Raw genomic sequence first — 22817 nt, 5'->3', positions numbered from 1 at the left:
CTAACAATTTTAGGACAAGACTCGCCTCTGACTCTACCCCCATTCCATATGCCACATTTGTTGTGTTACTAAATATTCTGGTTTAACATATTCCCACCTACGGTACGTCAAATTCCCGCCCTCGGAGGGCCGGGCGCGACGTTGTGACGTCACATCCAGGCCTCACAAGTAAACAAACCCGAGATCTCGGTTAGAAAAGCATCAGATTGTACATTTTTTGGGGGATCTGATGCTTTCCAGCCTGGAGGAGAGATGTGGAGTCTAATAGACCCCACATCTCTCCATAAAAAGGACCTGTCATGCACCATTCCTATTACAAGGGATGTTTACATTCCTTGTAATAGAAACAAAAGTGATAAAAAAAAATAAAATCAACAAACAGCAGGAACCTGCTCACTACCTAGACCCTGGCACATAAGCTTGGCCCATTCAGTTAGGGTCCAAGACACCAGGGCCGAGGCAAAGACTGGACGCAATGCCGGCCCAGCCATAATTTACATGCAGCGTGCCACAGCCTCCGCTTACCTGTCAGCCGGGTTCTTAAAGGACAGCGATTCCTCTACTGAGATCATGGTTGCTTTATTCAACCTGGAAGCAGGAGGGTACACCACTGGTGGGGTAGTCCACTTTTTATAAAAGTGATTCTTTAAAAGGAGTAGCGTACTGAGAAACATTTGGTTACCACAAAGGGTGACTTAAGTTTACCTATATTTCTTCTAGTCTGTAATTATGTTACTTGTATTTGTCAATTGCTGGACTAAGAAAATCAAACAAAAATAAATAAATAATAAAAAAAAAAAAGTTTACCTATAAGGAATGGGAACAACCAATCAAAATAAGGCAGATAAGCAAACAGGTGTGCGAGGAAACTTATGCGTACCAAAAGACACGCTCTGTCAGCCGCATCCTCCATCTTTAGAGTCTCCCGCACCGCAGTAACAAGTGCTTCCACCAACGTTTGTTCACTCGCTGCCTAGACCACAGAGGACTCATCCTCACTATGGGACGAGTCAGGGGGCGAGGTATTAAACCCTCCTGAACGGGCAACGTCCCCGGCGGCATCAGGCTCAGAATCAGACGAGACAGACTGAGCAGGGGAAGGCAGGAGATGCTTCCTCCTGGGTCTTTGCCCACACGTTCCTTCCACCCATGATACCAATAACTCAAGGACCGCCGTCAGCGCAACAATGGGAAGCTGAGGTTCCGAGGGACCTGCCACCTCCATGAGGCGATCAGTGGGTGAGATGTGACCCTGAGGCTCCATAGGGAAGAAGACCCTGTAGTACTAAGGAACTTTGGCACCACTAAGACACCCCAACGGTCAGGGTACCTATCAGCAGAGAGGGAGATACACAAGAACCCCCCAAAGTCTCACCCTACCAAACAGGGAGCGCCACAATTTGGACCAAGTAACGCCAATGTCGGCGTCCATTTCACATATCCAGGGAAAGGAAGAGAGGCATAGGGGAGGAAAAGGAAGAGGGGTTGCTCTGGCATCTCCACAAGGTTTCGGCCGTCTCTGGCATCTCACTAGACCAACAAAAAATGGTCGCCGTGACATCATCGGCTATACAAACATAGCGGCCAGCCAGACCCAGGGAAAATGACCGCTATGCTGTCAACGGACCACCCAAACATGGCCGCCGGCCGTTTGAAATGCTGAAGCATGCTGCCAGGATCCTCTCTGTGCCTTCAACATTGCTGCACCCTAGGCAAAGGGACCCCCTTCCAAAAAGGTACTGTACTCCACCAAATAAATAAAAAATAAATAAAACAAGGTACAGCGCTAAACAAATAAACCGTGACAGACCTGATAAGTGAACATAGGTATACAATATAAAAATGTGAGTAAAATATTCAAAACCAACCGGTGATTAAAAGGAAAAAAATTAGAGAATGAATAATTAAATAAAACAAGTCAATAAACCATGAAAGAAACAGTCCTTAAAGTGAAATTCATAATGGTGCACAAAGTTGAGTTTAAGAAAAGAGGGATCTTCTTCCACCAATAAGACACCCAAATAGTGGTATTGTAGTCTCCTTACCAAAGGTAGAAGACCGTGGGACTTTTTATTCAATCTCATTTTTTCCTTTTAATCACCGGTTGGTTTTGAATATTTTACACACATTTTTATATTGTATACCTATGTTCAGTTATCAGGTCTGTCACGGTTTATTTGTTTAGCGCTGTACCTTGTTTTATTTATTGTTTAAAATTTGGTATTCTAATTTTTTGGTACTGGCAGCTTACATCCCATCATCACTGTGGGGATTTTTTCACTTTTATATTTATCTAGCGCAGTGTTTTTCCTTGTTTGTTTGTTTTTTCTACTGTACTCCACCAGGCAGGGTGAACATTTAAGGGGACACCGCTTTGCACTCTGCACTAGGACCCCCAAACTGCACAATACCTCACACTGCACACACAGCAGGGCATGCACCTAGAGGTCTCCACTGCATCTGAAACCCCCCCCCCCACCCCCTAATACCGCCAGGGCAGGACACACACCACCCAGAAGGGGAATGGCAGGTCCGACCATCCCTGGAGGGTACCCGCATCCATCCCCAACTGCACAAAGGGGGAACTGTACTTACCGATCCATGGTGCCGGTGACACTCCAGACAGAACTCTTTGCCACTGAAGTGGGGGCTGTCAGCCAAGGGACTATTCGCATGCAACCCTGCGAGACGTTAAACCCGCGGGCCAGCCTCCATCCGTTGAGCCGACCTAGCGCGTAGCTGTGGTCTGAACGAGCTTGCTTCCTGGACTGAGGAGACCACTGGATCTAGATTATCCAGCCTGTTGCCCAGCCCGGCAGTTGATTGCAGATCTTCCAGGAAAAAAATGCATTGAAGACAAAAAAAAAAAAAAAATTTGCTAGGACCAAAAGATCCCAGCAAGGAGCTAGGTCCTTACTCCTGACTAGACAGAAAAAAACTGAATACCTAGAGCAGGGAGGGGGTTATATACTGACTGCGGACAGCCCATAGGCGTTGCCAGGTGTTTTTTGTTACCTAGTCCTACTTCTGCGGAGGCGATATAAACCACTGGTCAAGATTAAGGAGGCACGGTGTCCGTCGATAAACAAAAGAGAAATATGTTTTTTCCCAGGGATTGTTCTACATATTTTGCTAAAACTTTGTGCATCAGTACTGTTTGAACCTTAAAAGGGGTGCTATATGCTTTATCCAAATTCTGTATGTGCCACACTGCAAAATTTCACAGGGACAGAAAGTGAGGCGAAATCCTCTAAATTGGGGCACAGGCAGCAAAACAAATGTTACAGGGGTGTTAAACCTTCCCTATGCTATCCAAAAAAATTACACTTAAAAAATGTACGTGTTCCAACATACAAATTCAACTTGATAACAAACCTACAGACCCCATCTTGTTTGTAAACCGGGGACCATTATACACACACAGCCAAAAATATTGGTACCCCTGCATTTTTGTCAGATAATGCACCACTTCTCCCAGAAAACTGTTGCAATTACAAATGTTTAGGCATCATGTTTATTTATTTTGTTTGTATTGGTATGACACAAAAAAGTGGACAAACAAAAAGCAAAATCTGACACAACACGCAAAACTCCAAAAATGGACTGGACAAAATTGGAACTCTCAATGCAATATTTGGTAGCACACCCCTTGGAAAAAAAAAAAAAAAAAACTAAAATCAATGGCTTCCTGTAACCATCAATGAGTGTCTTACGCCCATCTACTGGATATTTGGACCAATCTTCTTTCACCAACTGTTCCAGGTCTCTCAGATTGGAAGGGTTCCTTTTCCCAACAGCTGTCCAGTTCAGTACTCTCCAGCACTTTGTCTTAAACCATTTCTGGGTGCTTTTTGACGTGTGCTTTGGGTCATTGTCCTGCTGTAGGACCCATTACCTCTGATGGAGACCCAAGTTTTTTTTTTTTTATTCTTCATAGAAAAGGTTTATGAGTTATAGGTACAAAAAACAGCCATTGGGGCATACCCTGGCTAACTGGTGCACATAGCCAAGTGCATAACAAGTTACAAATCATAACTTAACTAACCAAGCATCTCTAAACACACACTGCTCAAGTTACAGTACAGTTGACAGGATAATGATATGAAATATTGCTGTTTGGAGGACCTCCTCCCCCTTTCAGCAAAACTGGACACTATAAAAGTAGTACATTTAAAATATTGGTACAATTTATGTAGGGGCCTACACAACAGTTTCATATCCTAGGCATAGATCCCAGCTCCATACCAAGCCAAGTATAACTTCAGGAAGGTTAACTAGATTGGTCTGCTAAGGTCTGATCGTCTACCGTAGTATCTGCGTCTGTCCACAAATGCCAAACTTTCATATTTCATGGAACATCCGCGGGATAGGCATGTTGCCTTATAGGAGGGGTATCACAGCATTGACCGACTGCTTCCATAGTGACAGTGTAGGGGGCACAGCCATCTTCCATTTAAGAACTATGGCCTCTCTCACATTAAAATAGTAGAATACTTATTACAGAGTGTGTGTTGCTTTAGGGAACGCTGGCGGTTCTACTAGCCCTAGGAGACAAACATTATCCATCAAAGGGAAAGGGACGGTGGTTAACCCATGGATAAATTGGGTCAACACCCACCAATAATTTTGAATCTGTGGGCATTCCCAAAATGTGTGTGAAGCCTGCAGGAGTATCAGAGCATCTCCAGCAGCTAGCTGAGGAGGCTGGGTATATGCAGTGCAGGCTTTGTTGCGTATAATACATCCCATGTAAGATTTTGAATTGAATTTGTTTGTTTCTAGCCGCCACTAATGGGTGAAGCAGGCAATCCCGCATATCCTCCCAGTCTTCACTGTCCAGCTCCTGCTCTTCCACCCGCCACAAGCCAAGCAGACCATCTAGACCAACCTGGATTGACGGCAGCATGGATGGGATTTGGGATAATGGTTTGGAGACATCGGCGTCTCCCAGAGACCCAAAGTTTCTGACACTAGGCTCTACATTGCACGCCAGAACTATTTGGTAGTCTTCATATTTTATAATGCCATGCACACTGTCAAAACATCCAGGGCCCGAAGCAGCAAAGCAACCCCAAAATATCAGTGAACCCCCACCATATTCGACTGTATTTGTCTTAAAAGGCTTCATTTTTTTCTGAAAACAGTAGAATGATGGACTTTACCAATAAGCTGCAATTTTGTTTCGTCTGTCCACAGCACATTCTCCCAAAAGGATTTCGGCTTCCTCAGTTAAGTTTTAACAAACCCTTGGATCAATTCTACCGTTTTGTCTTGTTTGTATTCCACATCCAGGTAGATAAGCTACAATGCCATGGGCTGTAAACTTCGAAAATGTTGCCCACAGTGGACACAGGAACATTAAGATCTCTAGAGATGGACTTGTAACCTTCAGATTGTCCATGCTTTTTCGCAATTTTTGTTCTGAAATCCCTAGACAATTTGTTGCTGCTCTTTCTCTTCTCCATGATAAGTGTGCCACACAGAGACACACAAAAGAAATGTTGAGTAAATTTGGCACAGTTTTAACTGGTTGCTGGTGTAATTTTGTAATTTGTTAATTGATACAGGTGAGTTTAACCACTTCCCGCCCGGCCTATGGCCGATTTACGTCCGGGAAGTGGTTATGAAATCCTGACAGGACGTTCTAGAACGTCCTGCAGGATTTCATGCCGCGCGCGCCCGTGGGGGCGCGCATCGCGGCGATCGGTGATGCGGGGTGTCAGTCTGACACCCTGCATCTCCGATCTCGGTAAAGAGCCTCCGGCGGAGACTCTTTACCACGTGATCAGCCGTGTCCAACCACGGCTGATCACGATGTAAACAGGAAGAGCCGCCGATGGCTCTTCCTCACTCGCGTCTGACAGACGCGAGTAGAGGATAGCCGATCGGCGGCTCTCCTGTCGGGGGGGTTCGCGCTGATTGTTTATCAGCGCAGCCCCCCCTCGGATCGCCACACTGGACCACCAGGGATGCCCACCCTGGAGCACCAGGGTGGGTAAAAAAAAGCAAGAAAAAAAAAAAAAGTAAAAAAATAAATAAAAAAAAAACATAAAGAAAAAAGATGCCAGTCAGTGCCCACAAATGGGCACTGACTGGCAACAATCAGTGCTGCCACCCCAGTGTCCATCAGCGCCACCCCAGTGTCCATCAGCGCCACCCCAGTGTCCATCAGTGCCACCCCACAGTGCCCATCCATGCCCAGTGCCCACCTAGCAGTGCCCATCTGTGCCACCCATAAGTATCCATCAGTGCCGCCCATGAGTGCCCATCTGTGCCGCCTATGAGTGCCCAGTGCCGCCCATGAGTGCCCATCAGTGCCGCCTATGTGTGCCCATCAGTGCCGCCTATGTGTGCCCATCAGTGCCGCCTATGTGTGCCCATCAGTGACGCCTATGTGTGCCCATCAGTGTCGCATACCAGCGCCGCCAATCAGTGCCACCTCATCTGTGCCCGTCAGTACTACCTCATCGATGTCCATCAGTGCCATCTCATCGGTGCCCATTAGTGCCGCCATATCAGTGCCCGTAATTGAAAGAGAAAACTTATTTACAAAAAAATTAACAGAAAAAAATAAAAACGTAATTTTTTTTCCAAATTTTCAGCCTTTTTTTAGTTGTTGCGCAAAAAAAAAAAATCGCAGAGGTGATCAAATACCACCAAAAGAAAGCTCTATTTGTGGGGAAAAAAGGACGCCAATTTTGTTTGGGTACAGTGTAGCATGACCGCGCAATTGCCATTCAAAGTGCGACAGTGCTGAAAGCTGAAAATTGGCTTGGGCGGGAAGCTGCGTAAGTACCTGGTATGGAAGTGGTTAATTACAGCAGCATCACAAACTCAGAAAGTAATCATCTCTTACAATTGTGTCAGATTTGGCTTTTTGTTTCTCCACTTTTTTGTGTCATACCAGTACAAAAGAAATAACATGAAAATACCTAAACATTTGTAACTGCGACAATTTTCTGCGCCAAGTGGTGCATTATCTGACAGAAATTCAGGGGTGACAATATTTTTGGCCATGACTGTATATATTATAATAATATTATGTATAGTGCCATTTGCTTAACCCTTTTGCCAATGTGTCACAGTCTAATACAGAGGTAGCATGTGTCCCCTAACCTTTCTCTACAAGTTGTTTCCACCTCTTGGACCACTCTGTGAGTTGCTGGGCGTACACCTTTTCAATCTTCGCCCGCTCGTGGATACAGTTCATTAAATCATTGCACAGCCTGTGGCCATCATCTATCCTCTTCACTGTGCGCTTGTAGTTGCCAACCTGAGCAAAAAAAGAAGAAGAGCAATGTAACCCATGGAATCAACCAAATGCAAGCATCAAAAAAGATTTAGATTTCAGCCACATTCAGCAAAAATCTTTTTTAGATCTTACAGGTTTTGATTCAAAATAAATGAATCCTCAGTCACAGTGCTTGATTACACAAAGACACCATTCGATGAATATATGCAGATGCATAGCCCACAATCCTGAGTAGAGAAGGATGTAATGTCCAAGGAATCTACAAAGGTTCATATTTAAATCAACGCCTATAAAGAACACAATTTCTTAAAATATACCAAAATTAAAAAAATAAAATCATTGAGGGGGTCCATGATAAATCATTGTTTGCACCCATAAAGTATGCGTGACTAAACAGCATACTTGTACATTATGTCAATGTTGCGTCATATTTTACTTGTTTCCCCACAATGCAGCTGCGTGCCCTCCCTCACCACTATACAGCTTGTGCCATCTTTCAGGAAGCTTATCCTACTGTTGACATTTTCATCTGGGATCAACAGAAAGGCCTACCCAGCTCCTACACATGAGCAATGGAGCCGCATCATCCCGACACTGGGCTTCATCCTCACATCTAACAGAAGCTCAGAATTTTACACAGTGCATTGACAGAAGATAGTGCAGAAGGATTTTTAAGGATAAAACCGTTTTCTGGGAGAAGAGATGGTCTTCTAAAAAAAAAAAAACAGATCATTTAACGTTTCCTTTTAGTGAAGCCTCATTCATTTCTTAATCCATCCATAAATGGTTCTTCTTTACTCTAGATAATTGCACCTATCTATTCAACAGAAGTGTAGTGAAGAACATGGATAAGGTTACCCCAAAACTATCTGTCCAAGTATTTATTAGATTTAATGTAAATGGAGGAAAAATTGGAATTTTGATCTTTCAGTTCTAAGCAGCTATATAAAAAATGAACACAGCTCTGTTCATTAATGGTCATTATTACTACACAGGATTTATATGGCGCCAACAGTCTGCCTTTACAACATAAAGACACACAGTACAATTACACTACAATTTAAAACAGTAGGAATTAGAGGGCCCTGCTCATTAGAGCTTACAATCTAAGAGAAGTATTTATTGTTTATGCAAGCAGTGCAAGTACATGAACCTGACGACAGTCTCCTGAAGTCCCTGTACAACAGAGCTCAGACTGGGAGATGCAGCAGCCAATCAATTCACGTGCTGACAGGAGGGGAAAAAAGTGACAGAGCTCATCACTTTATTGCTTCTCATTTCATTGTCTAGTCAAATGATGGGTCAGGTCTCTTGCTCCATCAGATAGGGCTGTGCTGTGTGACACAGCTGTGTAAATCCTGAGACTGCTAGGTGGATTCAGAAAGACTTAGGTCTAAGTCTGAATTTGCGCCGGCGCTAATTTAAGCATATTCTGGAACCCAGATACGTTTAAATTAGGCTCAGATACGAGCGGCGTAAGTGTCTTACACCGTCGTATCCTAAAGTGTAATTTTTAGGCTTACCGCTAGTTGGCGCTTCCATTGCGGCCGGCGTAGAATATGTTAATCACTAGATACGCCTATTCACGAACGTACGCCCGGCCGACGCAGTACAGATACGCCGTTTACGTAACGCATTATCAGGCCTGAAGTTATTCCATCAAATAGCTGAAATAGTAATGTTAAGTATGGCCATCGTTCCCGCGTCTAAATATTTACGTCGTTTGCGTAAGTCGTCCGTGAATAGGGATTTACGTCATTTACGTCCACGTCAAAACCAATAGGACTGTGCGGCGTACTTTGCCACAATGCACACTGGGATATGTACACGGACGGCGCATGCGCCGTTCGTAAAATACGTCAATCACGCAAGGTCACCCCCCATTACCATAAAACACGCCCCCTCAGCTAAATTTGAATTAGGCGCCATTACGCCCGCCCGATTTACGCTACGCCGCCGTAACTTAGCAAGCAAGTACTTTGTGAATCATGTACTTGCCTCGCTAACTTACGGCGGCGTAGTGTAAACACGATACACTACGCCGCCGCAACGATACGCCTGCCTACCTGAATCTAGCTATGCATAAACAGTAATACAAATGCTTTGGCAGGTAAAGTGGCTCTCATATATATTAAATCTGTGTATGTAGCAGTTTGGCTGAAGTTCAGCTTAAACGTGCGAAAATGCTCTCTCTCTAAGAAAATCAGCACTCCACGGTAAGAGGACCACCTCCGGATGGACACCTCTACGCACAAAGCTGACTGAATTGGTTTAACCAATTTACAATACGCAGGCTCTGACATCAGCGGTTACCAGCTGGATAATTAGGGCAGACTAATCTCTTTGATAACATACTAACACAAAGAACAAAGCTAACAGCTGGGAATGACTATTTAACAAGGCCGCTTAAAGGACTACTACTACTTTCAAAGTATTCCTCCTCTTCTGCTACAAATGGAAAGCCATTTATTGGGAAAAAATTACGACCATTAGAATTGCCCATTACATGATCAAACAAACAGACGCATTTCTCCAGAGAAGAAGAAAACTGTAGGTGTTCTTCAAAGTACTAGCAAATGCAATGGAGAGAGATTCTCCTCTGGAATATATGGAAAATACTGGACTGGGTGACATAAACCAGCCAAAAAAAAACGGGTACCATTGGAATAGAGGGAGAAACTCCAGGTAGTTTTTTTTGGCCAGCACTGCAAAGAGATTCTACAAGAGACTGGGGAGAAAAACGCCATAGGTCCTTTATAACAAAATTGACGTCCCCTTTAAGAAGACCTTGGCTTGGAGGCCGCGATTTCTCATCTGAAAAATAATAGGACTTCTGGCTTGTCAGTAAAATCTATTGACTGGATTTATAGGCAGCCATCTTTAGGTGACTGGACACGGGCAAAACGAAAAGCTCCAGCTAGCCAAAGTTTTTTATTTTTTATTTTTTTAGCAAGCATTAGGGAGAGATGAGAACAAAAGAGGGAATGGTGTCCTGTACTGTACTTCAAGAAACATTTTACTGTTTTGATGGTATTCGATCATCTCTGCGGTTTGAATTTTTTTGCGCTATAAAAACAAAAAAAGACTGACAATTTTGAAAAAAAAAAAAAAAAACACAATATTTTTTGCTATAATATATATCCCTTTGTTTTTCTCAGTTTAGGCCGATATATATTCTTCTACATATTTTTGGTAAAAAAAAAAAAAAAAAATGCAATAGGCGTATAGTGATTGGTTTGCGCAAAAGTTATAGAGCCTACAAAACAGGGGATAGATTTGACTTTTTTTTATTCTCATTTTTTACTAGTAATGGCGATTATCTGCAATTTAGGTCAGGACTGCGATATTGCGGCGGACAGATTGGACACGTTTGACACTATTTTGGGACCATTCACACTTTACAGCGAACAGTGCTATAAACATGCACTGTGATTACTGTATAAATCTGACTGACAGGGAAGGGTCAACACTAGGGGGCAATCAAGGGGTTAAATGTGTTCCCTAGGGAGTGATTCCAACTGTGGGGGGAGGTGACCGACCAGTGTCCCTATGTACAAGGGATGCACCGCACCATTGGTCTCTTTTCCCTGACAGGACGTGGATCTCAGTGTTTACACACCAAGATCCAGGCCCCTGGCTCTGTAACGGACGATCGCAGGTACCGCCAAGCACGCACATCAGCACCCGAGTGACGGGGAAAAGAGGAACCCAACCCAGAGGCACAACTACAACCCTCAGGACCCCAATGCAAGAAACCATGAAGGGCCCCCCCGACTCCATCCCAGGGCCCTTTCTCATGTTGTGCAGGGGACCACCTCCTCCCATCTTGAGGCATCCGCATGGTGGTGGAACACCAGTGCCCAATAGCAAATGCGACCTTTGAGACCCTGGTAGTTCTGCCACTGACCTTACTATTACTCAGTGGTATTTTGGAGGCTGTAAGGGAGCACCCTGGACGATATAAGGGGGCACTCTGGAGGTATTAAAAAAGTACCTCCAGAGTGACACAGGGATGATAGAAAGGGGGGAATACCCATGATAGGGTCAAAGAACCAGTATGAGGTACCAAGGGAATAAAGGTGAACAAAGACCTTTACTAGAGCGTGACCAGCCAAGTATCTATGAAACCGAATGGCCAAAGCCAAGATTGGCCACTCAAGGCAAAAATTATGGTCCAGACTAGACTGGAGGAAGGACGGAATACATCCCATTCTGTAGTTTCTAGGCTAAAAATTCCAACTCACACCAAGCGAAGTGGGTTCTCCAGGTGCGATTCCAAAAGGCCTCTGGTGGAGAGAGCCTCTGAGGAGACCTATCTCAAATCTGTGGCTTGAACCGAAGCCAGTGGCTGACAGAGGATAGAACTCTGCCAGGAGATTAAGTATGCCCAAGTACCATGGCAAAGGGAATGAAAGATGTCTGGATTGAAATCCCATTCCACCAGATGGAGACAATGGATTACCATGAAAGTGGGTCTACCAATTATTTTACATTTGTGATGTGGACAGCAGACAGGGCCACAACGTGAAGTTCTGCTGAAGAAAGATCAAGTTTACTTCCCTTAAAGTGGCACGCCTAGATTATCGATGCAAATGTAATTGTTAATTCTGGTTCGATGTCCTCGCAAAGGAGGAGTCAAGAATTTAAACGGTAACCAAATTTGTTGCAGCATGTCGATTGGAATGCAAGCCTCCCCTGACTACAGAGTCCCCTATAAAAGAAGGGGTGGGGGGGGGGGGGTAATCCCAGTACTATGCACCTAGCTTGAGTCATAAGCCCTACATGCTTCCAGATACCATAAATGAGCTTCAGTTGAATAAGACAGATCAGGTTGGACGAGAGTCTCAGGCTGGTTATATAAGCTTTGAACCCAGTATAAACACGCCGCTTGCTGTACACAATAGAACACTCTACATGAACACAGGGCTCCTCTCTCATAGATGGAGATTCTAGTTACATAAGGGCAGAAGTGTCAAAGCAGCACAGACCGTGAATTATCAATGTATATGAATTGTGAATACTTCACATTCCTGTGGGAGATCATATCATTCTATCATCCAGAGACCGTAATCTAGGAGTTAACCCTGCAGCTCCCACACACTGCTTAATATAGCAACACTTACACATTTCTAACATTACTCATCATGTGTTAAGCTCATCTGCAATTGTGTGGTATTTATAATAGAAACAAATAGCACTGTCCCAGCTGCTAATTAACAAGCCACCATCTCATGTATAAGAAACACAAGAACAAATCAACCTGTACTCAAAAAAAGGGAATTGGTTTATTAGGACTATTTGTGCCTAAAGGAGTTGTAAAGGCAAAAGGTTTTTTTATCTCATCTATATGCCTTAAGATAAAACAAACTTGTGTGTAGCAGGCCCCCCAGCACCCCCTAATACTTACCCCAAGCCCCTTCTCTATCCAGTGATGTCCACGATTCCCTCTGCCGTCCGGGACTCTCCTCCTGATTGGCTGGGGCACAGCTGCAGCGCCATTGGCTCCCACACCTGTCAAAGTCAGTTAGCCAATCAGGGGAGAAAAGGTGCAGGGCCGGGGCTCCGTATCCGAATGGATACATTGATGCCCCCATAGCAAGCTGCTTGTTTATGGGGGCACTCATCAGGAGGGAGGGGCCAGGATCACAGAAGAGGGACCAAAGAAGAGAAGGATCCGGGTTGCTTTGTTCAATACCACTGCAACAGGTTTGTTATTTTAATTTTTTAAAGTGAGACTTCACAATCACTTAAATACTTGGTATCCTGCCTATAGGTAAAAGATGGCCACAAGGTGGCTCTCAATTGCCGGGAGGACGCAATTGCCGTCACTGGGGGGGCGTGTGCGCGCCCGCCGCATCACTGCAGTGCCGATGCGCGTGCCTGGCGGCCGCGATGTCCGCCAGGCACCCGCGATCGGCCCGTTACACAGACAAGGATGTGGATCTGTGTGTGTAAAGACCGAGATCCACGTCCTGTCAGGGAGAGGAGACCGATGCTGTGTCCCTTGTACACAGGGACACAGATTGGTTTTACCAAAAATATGTAGAAGACTACGTATCGGCCTAAACTGAGGGGGGAAAAAAGTATTTTTTTTTTTTTAAAAAATGGGATATTTATTATAGCAAAAAGTAAACAAGTGTTTTTTTTTTTCAAAATTGTTGCTCTTTTTTTGTTTATAGCGCAAAAAATAAAAACCGCAGAGGTAATCAAATACCACCAAAAGAGATGGAGAATGAATGTAAGGAATCTCCAACATGAAATTTAATTAAGGCAGCAAGAAAATAAATAAGAAACTGGGAAATTTGGAGGAAACCGATCTAAAGAAAGTTTTTAGAATACATGACTAAAAAAAAAAAAAAAACGTTAAGTGTCACTTTCCCTTTATACAGAGTACAAAATAGACAGAAAACTTGTGTAACCCCCTCTGGTATATGTTGACATGAAGTCCAGATTTTATCAGTTTGAGTCTTCAAGTACCAGACCAAACTTAAAGGGGTTGTTGAGGAAATGTTTTTTTTTCATAATAAGCATCCTTTACCTGCAGACATTCCTCTTTTCACTTCCTCATTGTTCGTTTTTGCTCAGAAGTTGCTCTATTTCTTCTCTGTTCTGTTCACTTCCTGCTTGTCTGATTTTACTGACCACCGTGATGGGAGGGTTTACTGCGGTGGTCAGTAACGTGCTCACCCCCTCCTGGGAACTACATCTGTGCGGCAGGACGCTCTCTACGTGTTAGAGACCTCAAGGAGGTGTGAATTACTGGGCGTGCCGCAATTCATACTGGGAAATGTAGTTCTTACATGAACGAGCGATGCAAACCAGGAAGTGAATGAGAGAACAGAAACTAGAACGCCGGAGGTGATATAGATGAAGGAATTTAATAGGTATTTACTCGTTTTTATACAGAATCATTACACTATTCTGTCTGTCTACCTTGTAGACAATAATTTTAGGCAAATTTTTTTTTCCTTTACAACTCCTTTAAAGGGTTTGTAAAGGAAATATTTTTTTTTATCTTAATAGCTTCCTTTACCGTAATGCAGTGCTGTTTTCATGTCCTCATTGTTCGTTTTTGCTCTCAAGTTGCTGTAATTCTCTGATCTCCACACTTCCTGGTTATCTGTTTCCTGATAACCACAGTGCTGGGAGCTTTCTCTCTGTGGTTACTAACATCAAGGAGGTGTGATTACTGTGTGTCTAAAACCCCAGAGTACCTTCCCTTTGGATCAGTTTCATTTTCCAAACCATCACTGCCCTGTATTGGCTCTGTGCAGCAGAGAAGCAGGAAACATGCAAAAAACGAAACTGTAGATACATTATATGATTGATTTTTTTATCTATTTTTAATAATTTTTAAAATGAATCAGTTAACTATTATGTCTCTATATACCCTGTAAAAAGTAATTTCAGCCTCCTTTAACTACAGGCAAACCACTAGTTAAAGCGGAACTTCAGTAATTTTTTCAACTTTCCAACTATTAAATCTTCTGCCTTTGTTTTAACGTTGGATAGTAAAACATTTTTTTTCTGCCTATAAATACCTTACACAGCCCACTTCCTTTTTGTCTGATAAAAAGCCTAGGCTTGTGACATGCACAGCTCTCTCTCCCACACTCCTGAGAGTTTGCCAGGAAGGGAGGGGGCGAGTCATAAGAGGGCCAATGAGAGCTGCAGATGTGCCTCTGTGTGTGCGTAAATCCTGGAAGTAAACAGGCAGTAGCTTCAGCTGCCCACAGTTAAAATGGTTGCAGCCAGACTTCGTGGAAGGAGATTTCGGCAGCATATTTGTCAAGTACAGACAGTGTGTATGTATGTATGTATGTATGTATGTATGTATATATATATATATATATATTTATTATGCAAAGTGGTTGAATGGAAGCTTAAGAATGGCAAAGATGTTTCTATTACAAATTATGTGAGCAGACTGCAGTTCCTCTTTAAAATACATATCCATTTTTTGTTGTGGTCATGCTTACATAGCTGCCCCCAATCTTTAAATACACACACCGGTAAAGTCATCACTCTGCCATCTTCTAAAAACATGCTCAAACGGCTGACTGAGACAGCTAGGGTTCTCATGCTTTACACAGTGCTTAACCATTTTGTGTTGGAGGCAATGGATAATTGGAAGATACAAGCAGCTAGGAGTTTGGATAAACCAAAGCAGCCTCCATGTTCCTTGAAATACATGTTTTCTAAACTTCACAGAAAGCCACCCCATGTATGCGTCTGGCCTTGAGCACTATAACATTACAATTCCAAAGACAAGAAGGCTCCTACAATCAGGAGTCCACGCAATTTTCTCTCAGTCCCTCCACCGAAACCCTGTCTGGTATTAAAAACCCAGTCACAGGAAGTGTGCACTAAATGTGACTATTCTTACATCACGGCACTCATGTGAACCATTCTCGAAAGCATCTTTACATACAAGTATCTTAAAGCGAAGTTTCACCTATTTAAAAGTCAGCAGCTACAAAAAAAAGTGTAGCTGCTGCTTCTAATAATTGGACACTCACCTATCCACGGTCCATTGATGCGAGAGTACGAAGCCCTACTCCTCTCCCACCCCTCTCTGCGGCGCCTGACTGTGGCTTCACAGCCAGGCATGCACCGCACATGTGCGAGCCGCCCTACGCACTGTGATTGGCCGGGCAATCTTCTGGGACATGTGACGTGTCCCAGAATATTGCAGGGTGGGAGGGGGAGGTGAACGGAGCCACGGGAGGAAGTGGGACCTGGATGCCTCTAAAAAAAAAAAAAGTATCTGCCCCCCCCCCCAAAAAAAATGCTATGCCAAATCTAGCATGACAGGGGGGTCACCATCAGCGGAAGTTCCATTTTTGGGTGGAACTCTTTAACCACTTCCCGACCGCCGCATTTACATCGGCAGAATGGCACGGACAGGCACATCAACGTACCTGTACGTGCCTGCCTAGACGTGGGTCGGGGGTCCGGTCGGGACCCCCCCCCCCCGGTACTTGCGGTGGTCGGATTCCCTCGGGAAAGGATCCGAGACGACGGCGTGGCTATTCGTTTATAGCCGCTCCGCCGCGATCGCTCCGCGGAGCTGAAGAACGGGGAGAGCCGTATGTAAACACGGCTTCCCCGTGCTTCACTGTGGCGGCGTATCGATCGAGTGATCCCTTTTATAGGGGAGACTCGATCGATGACGTCAGTCCTACAGCCACACCCCCCTACAGTTGTAAACACACACTAAGTGAACACTAACTCCTACAGCGCCCCCTGTGGTTAACTCCCAAACTGCAACTGTCATTTTCACAAGAAACAATGCAATTTAAATGCATTTTTTGCTGTGAAAATGACAATGGTCCCAAAAATGTGTCAAAATTGTCCGAAGTGTCCCCCATAATGTCGCAGTCACGAAAAAAAAATCGCTGATCGCCGCCATTAGTAGTAAAAAAAAAAAAAATAATGAATAAAAATGCAATAAAACTATCCCCTATTTTGTAAATGCTATAAATTTTGCGCAAACCAATCGATAAACGCTTATTGCGATTTTTTTTTTTACCAAAAATAGGTAGACGAATACGTATCGGCCTAAACTGAGGGAAAAAAAATGTTTTAGATATGTTTTTGGGGATATTTATTATAGCAAAATGTAAAAAATATTGCATTTTTTTCAAAATTGTCGCTCTATTTTTGTTTATAGCGCAAAAAATAAAAACCGCAGAGGTGATCAAATACCACCAAAAGAAAGTTCTATTCGTGGGGGAAAAAGGACGCCAATTTTGTTTGGGAGCCACGTCGCACGACCGCGCAATTGTCTGTTAAAGCGACGCAGTGCCGAATTGTAAAAACCCCTTGGGTCATTTAGCTGCCTAAAGGTCCGGTCCTTAAGTGGTTAAAGCTGAACTCTAGTCAAATATAGAAAACAAAAATGATGCCAATGTATAAATCCTTAATACACCATTAATTGCATTTGTTTAAATGCAAGCAGTATAAGCATCCTGCAGTCTACTGTACAATCTGCATACCAGAGCTTAGAGAAGGAGAGAAAATCCGCACAATGAGCCAATTAGGTGTTCTGCAATACAAGGACCATAAGGAGAGAGCAGAGTGAAAGATGTACTACTTCTCATTTCACTGCCTTGTCACTCGGTGAGTGAGTATGGAATAGTGAAAGTGAAACTGCAGAAGAGATCAGTTCCCGTCTAGCTGCTAGACAGGACTATGTATTTGGTCCACCTAGTTCTGAGATTTGCACGTCTCAAATATTTTAGCAGGTAAAACAGCTCTCATATGCATTTCATCTACGTATTTAGCAGGTTTCCTGGGAGTTGAGCTTTAAAGTGATATGATTTGAAAGCCAAAAGAAAAAACGCTATGAAAAAAAAAAAGTCAAAAAAGAAGCTTGCCTTCAAGGTGTATCCCCCCCCCCCCCCCCCAAAAAAAAAATTGTCTTGCAAAATGAGAGTTAACCTCTCATATTTTTTCCTCTATGATACATAAACCTTAAGATATTGAGTGTAATATAGCAGACTTTCAAGAACTCAGTGACAACGCCACACATGTTCAGTCATGTAAAAGAAGCTTCTATTTAGGATAGCTGTAAGAAAAACTCCGGATAAGATTACGGTGAGGAGTTTCCGGCTAAACCAATCTATTCAGCCCCGGAACACAAGGTACTTCAGCAGACCGCTGTACCATGTAGATGTGAATACAAGCCTTGCCATATACCCGCTTTCCTTTACCGACAGGCACTAGGCCTCATTCATAAGCAGCAGCGACAGAGGACGATTTATAAGTCCTACAGAGTTTGGCAGAGAAGAACAGCCAGGCTTGTGTTCTATGGAATGTGATAGTAACAGTGTGAATAAATTCAAGGCGACCTCCAGGATTCCAGCAGTGTCAATGGGAAGGAGGCGGTTGTCTTGTTGTGACCCAATTCTCTGTAATATCCTTCCAATCTGCTCAGTGTTTACCCATCAGAATTTGCCAAAATATATCATTACACACCCTCCACCTACTACCATGAAGCTGCCAGCAAAACAGACGCTTCCCGACAAATGCCGGTCATATGCGTACAGCGTAGATAAGGTGGTCAGGGTGCACTAAAAAAAAAAAAGATTTTCACCCTTTTGCTTCCAGGGTTTGCCTATTCTCACATCATTTATTTTTTAAATGTATTTCGTGCCAAGATGCTGAGGAGAACCTTACAAAAATCATTCATAGCAGTCTTCTTACAAAAGGAATTTACAATCAGTCTCGTATCACTTACTAATACAAGCATATGGAGGCAAAAAGTAAAACAAATGTGTTTTATTTTTAATGCGTCTGGAATGTATTTGGCCAATTCGAAGGGAAAGTTCAGTGGGGCTGTAAAGCGAAGTTCCAGTCTTTTTTGTGTTTATTAAAAGTCAGTAGTGGCAAAAAGTGTAGCTGCTGACTTTTAAGCCTCATGCACACGGGACGCTAAAATAACGTTATAAGACCGCAGCAGCTTTGCAGGAAGTTTTTCACCTTTTTTAACGTTTTTCCAATAGTATTTCTCCGCATTAGCGTTTTTTTTTTTTCAATGGATCAAAAAAGTTCAAATACACTGGCGAGCGACATTTTTGAGCGTTTATCGACGTTTGTCAGTGTTTATCAGCGTTAGAGCGTTTTTACAGCTGAAAAACGTCTCTCGGAAACCCACTAGTTTTGTTGTTTTTTTACTGCTCAAAAACGCCAATGCCAAAAACAGCCTATGTGTGCATTGACACATAGGATAACATGGAGTTTTTTTGTTTACAAAAGTTTATTGGAAATACAAATGAGCATTTACATAATTTAGTTGATAAAAGGATTCATCAGTAAGTCAGCTGTATTACATACATTGCATCTTAAATCATGGGGCGATACATGGGGAGTTTAATGACTGTAGAAAAAAACACGTCTACAGACAAAAACAGCTGCTGTAAAAAACGTAAAAAAATGTCCAGTGTGCATGAGGCCTAAATAAACACACTCACCTGTCCCAGGATCCAGCGATGTGGCCACCCGGACAACAGATTCTCTCCAGCTCCTCTCCCCGACATTATAAAAATGTGGGCACCCGGCAGTGACAGCTTGCGGCATCATAGCCGGGTGCGCACTGTGCATGCGCGAGTCTGGCTGTGCCTCCTAAATGAACTGACAGTCTTCTGGGACCTGAAACGTGTCCCAGAAAATTGCAGGGAGGGAGGGGGAAAAGGAGACCTTCTGCTCAGATTGCCTAGGTCAGGGGTGTCAAACTCAATTTCATCGTGGGCCGCATCAGCATTATGATTGCCCTCAAAAGGGTCGGTTGTATCTATTAGATCTAGAAATGTCCAGTGCATCCCCTTCCCTTTACATTACATGTCAAGAGCCACCCCACCATCAGAAGTTGAGTCCCTCACTCTCCCTTACATCACAGTGCACCACCCTTTCCTTATGCTACTGCGGGGAAGAAGCTGGATGCATTGCTTGAAAGCAGAAAGTAAGGGTCTGAAGTAGGACCAGAGGAGGGCTGGAGCTCTCCTACAGCTACAGGAGAGGTGCGAGGGCCACATGAAATGTCCTGGAGGGCCAGATTCGGGCCGCGGGCCTTGTGTTTGACACCTGTGGCCTAGGTGGTGCGAGTAGAAGTGGGAGGTACCAGCTCACACCACTGTCGCGCCCCCCCAAAAGAAAAATCACATGCCAAATGTGGCATAGGAGGGGAGTGGTGTGCATAAAGTGGAACTTCCCCTTTTGGGTGGAGCTCCGCTTTATAGAATAACTAAACTCATCAACTTAAAGGGTTAGTTCACCTTTACCAAAAAACTGCCTATGAGTAATGTACACAAGTGCGCATTGCATGTGGGTGAAGGGCAGGCTGGTGTTTCTTTGAACACTTTCTCTTTGCACAGTATGGCACTATTTTCACAGTGTACCCTCTTATTTGGCAGTTTAAAACAGTGTTACACTATATGTTTGTTTCTTTTTTCCTTTATTTGCATGCTTGCGGAGTCCCAGTTACAGAAATAACGATTGGATCATGTGACTGGCTGGGGTGGATAGAAGTCTTTCCAATGAATGTGGTCTTGTATATGTGTTTATGCAGTATCTATTTAGCCAGCCTAGATCTCTGGTGAGTTAATTCATCTGATTGGGATGCAGAATTTCTAATCACAATCATCTTGTTTTATGAACTTTATAAACTTTGCCACTCACTTTACATTAATTCATGAACTTCGCTAGATCATGAATTTTTGGTTTTTAGAAAACTGCATTTCTTATCAGGTTACAGTGTATTGCCTTTCACTTGCTAGCAGGTATTTTACAGTTTAGTCCGGTGTACAGCCCTGCCTTATTGCATTGCGATTTCAGCCAATTGATAACAAATTGGGCTTAAATCACACTGCACGTGAATGGGGCCTTAGAGTAAATATATAAAAAAAAAAAAAAAAAGAAGAATACCGAAATCAGGAAAAAAGTACAATGTAAAGCAGCTGTGAGACATATTTATCAATCACATCTCAAATTATCTGGAGGTCGGCCTGGAGAACAGGCAGTGCGCCCACATTCCAGGACATGTGAAAACCAGAGAGGGCTTCCTCTCACTCACTAATAAGTTCCTCTACAAGAGGAATCCTGGGCTGATGTGAGCTGATGACTCATTGCAATTGTTACAAATTTCCTATAGAATTTCCAAATGACCTCATGTTACTTTTTTTCCTGCTAGAACAATACCAAATTGAAAAAAAAAAAATGAGAATGTTACAAGCTTTTCTAGACCAACTTAAAGTAGATGTAACCCTCACATATACCCAGTGAAGTGAACAGCCTCAGATGATACACAGAAACAAATCCTCCTACATGAGTTTAACTTGATTAACTGCTGTCTTGAGCTTTATATATGGTTTAGAAAGGGCACACCCCGTTAGAATTTTTGGATATTCTTGACATCTGATTGGAGGAAAGGCGCACACACACACACCTCCACATAGGCAGAGACTTGCAGAGCTGTGCTGTGAATAGACCAGCTTTCTGCTAATCTATTTATAGCACTAACCCTGACAGAAGAATGGAGCAGGAGAAAGTCACGGGACTTTGTGTTTTGGAAAGATACAAGAAAACACTGCAGACATATGTGCCCAGCTCAATTTGAATGAATCAGGTTTATATCCATTATGTATTACGCCGATTATGCCCATTCTTTCTGCCCCATTCATAGAAGCTGAACTATAGCTTCTGTGAATGAAACCGATTGATGGAGGCGGGAGACCTTTCATTCATCTGCCCGTCCTCCAATCATGGTGTCCCTTATTCTTATTATAGACACTGCAGGTGACAGATCACGCTAAAGTGCAGCCTGTGGGACCCAATCCTGGGAGATCATGCAGCGTCTAACCAGGCCAATAGGACTCCCATCTGGCCTACTGCAAAATTACTGGGTAAATATATTTTTTTGCACAAATTTAGACTTTAAAAATAGTAGATTTCTCACGGTTTTTATATCAAATCATGATCCCATTTAAACTATGCTTATTGTTTTTATAATCCATTTGCTCCCAGGTAGTGGTCATTGTGTGTCCAGCACTCCCTGCTATGCGTACAATATTCTGATGGCTGAATTATTGAGGAAAGACAAAACCACAAATACTTCTTTCTTCTGCATTCAAAGGGCAACATCCATTACAAACTAGACATTGCTAGACTTATGAGCACAAAGACTGCAAAAAAAAGAGACCAAAAACATATCGGCGATATTTGTGCCAGTTTCCCATTCACAAATTTGACAGCCAGATATCACTCCAAATTTGCAAATCCGCACATGGTCATACGACTGTTACTGAAAAACACAACAACCCAGATGAAATCATGAGTTTAAGTGCATCATCTCAGCTCAACAGGCTAGATACTTTTTGCCTCTTGATAAAGCATACAGTTATACGTTCTATTCCCATGTCTCCCACCCCAGTCTTCAAATACCGCTAAAGGGAATGTCAGCCAGACGTTTTATGAGCAGCTTTTTTTTTTATGAAATAGTTTATTACATGACAAGAAGCCTGAAGTGTAAAATACTTGCCTGATTCAATATTTTCTGAATATTAGGCACCCCGAGGCATTTGCAAGTGAAGTCTATGTTATTTAAAGGAGTTCTCCAAGCTAAAACTTTTAACCCCCGCTGTGCCCGGGCTGTAAAACTATACAAAATAAACTTTCACTTACCTGCCTACGAACCAGTGCGCTCAGCCTATCAGCGGCCACAGCAATGTCCCGTCGCGGCCGCTGATAGGCTGAGCGCACTGTGAGTCACCGACCCGCAGGAAGTGGAAGAGACCGGGACGGCGATATCGGAACAACGGGGGATAGTAGGCAGGTAAGTGAAAGTTTATTTTGTATATTTTTACAGACCGGGCACAGCGGGGGTTAAAAGTTTTAGCTTAGAGAACTCCTTTAAAGCTGAAATCCAGGCAGATATATATAAAAAAAAAAACACCCCCCCACATAGATGAACACAGTTCTGTATTCATTAGTATACTGTGTAAACGCAAGTGATTTACTTATGCACACTGGACATTTTGCCAACTCTCCTAAACTCCTGGCAGAAGAG

The 22817-nt window shown here is 43.3% G+C and overlaps 1 protein-coding gene across 7 annotated transcripts in view; it reads right to left on the bottom strand.

Moving 5' to 3' along the window:
- PACSIN2 (protein kinase C and casein kinase substrate in neurons 2) overlaps positions 1-22817 on the bottom strand; it is a 170907-nt gene that overhangs the window by 42049 nt on the left and 106041 nt on the right. For all 7 annotated transcript variants that reach the window (XM_040345837.1, XM_040345831.1, XM_040345835.1 and 4 more), the window contains one exon: positions 7117-7273. In XM_040345837.1, the coding sequence (XP_040201771.1) occupies positions 7117-7210 (94 nt within the window). In that variant the 5' untranslated portion in view covers positions 7211-7273. The remainder of the gene's footprint in view (positions 1-7116; positions 7274-22817) is intronic.

This window comes from Rana temporaria, chromosome 3 (genome assembly GCF_905171775.1).
Source record: "Rana temporaria chromosome 3, aRanTem1.1, whole genome shotgun sequence".
NCBI lineage: Eukaryota > Metazoa > Chordata > Amphibia > Anura > Ranidae > Rana > Rana temporaria.
The sequence above is the reverse complement of the archived record's forward strand: the minus strand, read 5'-3'. Positions and strand labels throughout refer to the sequence as shown.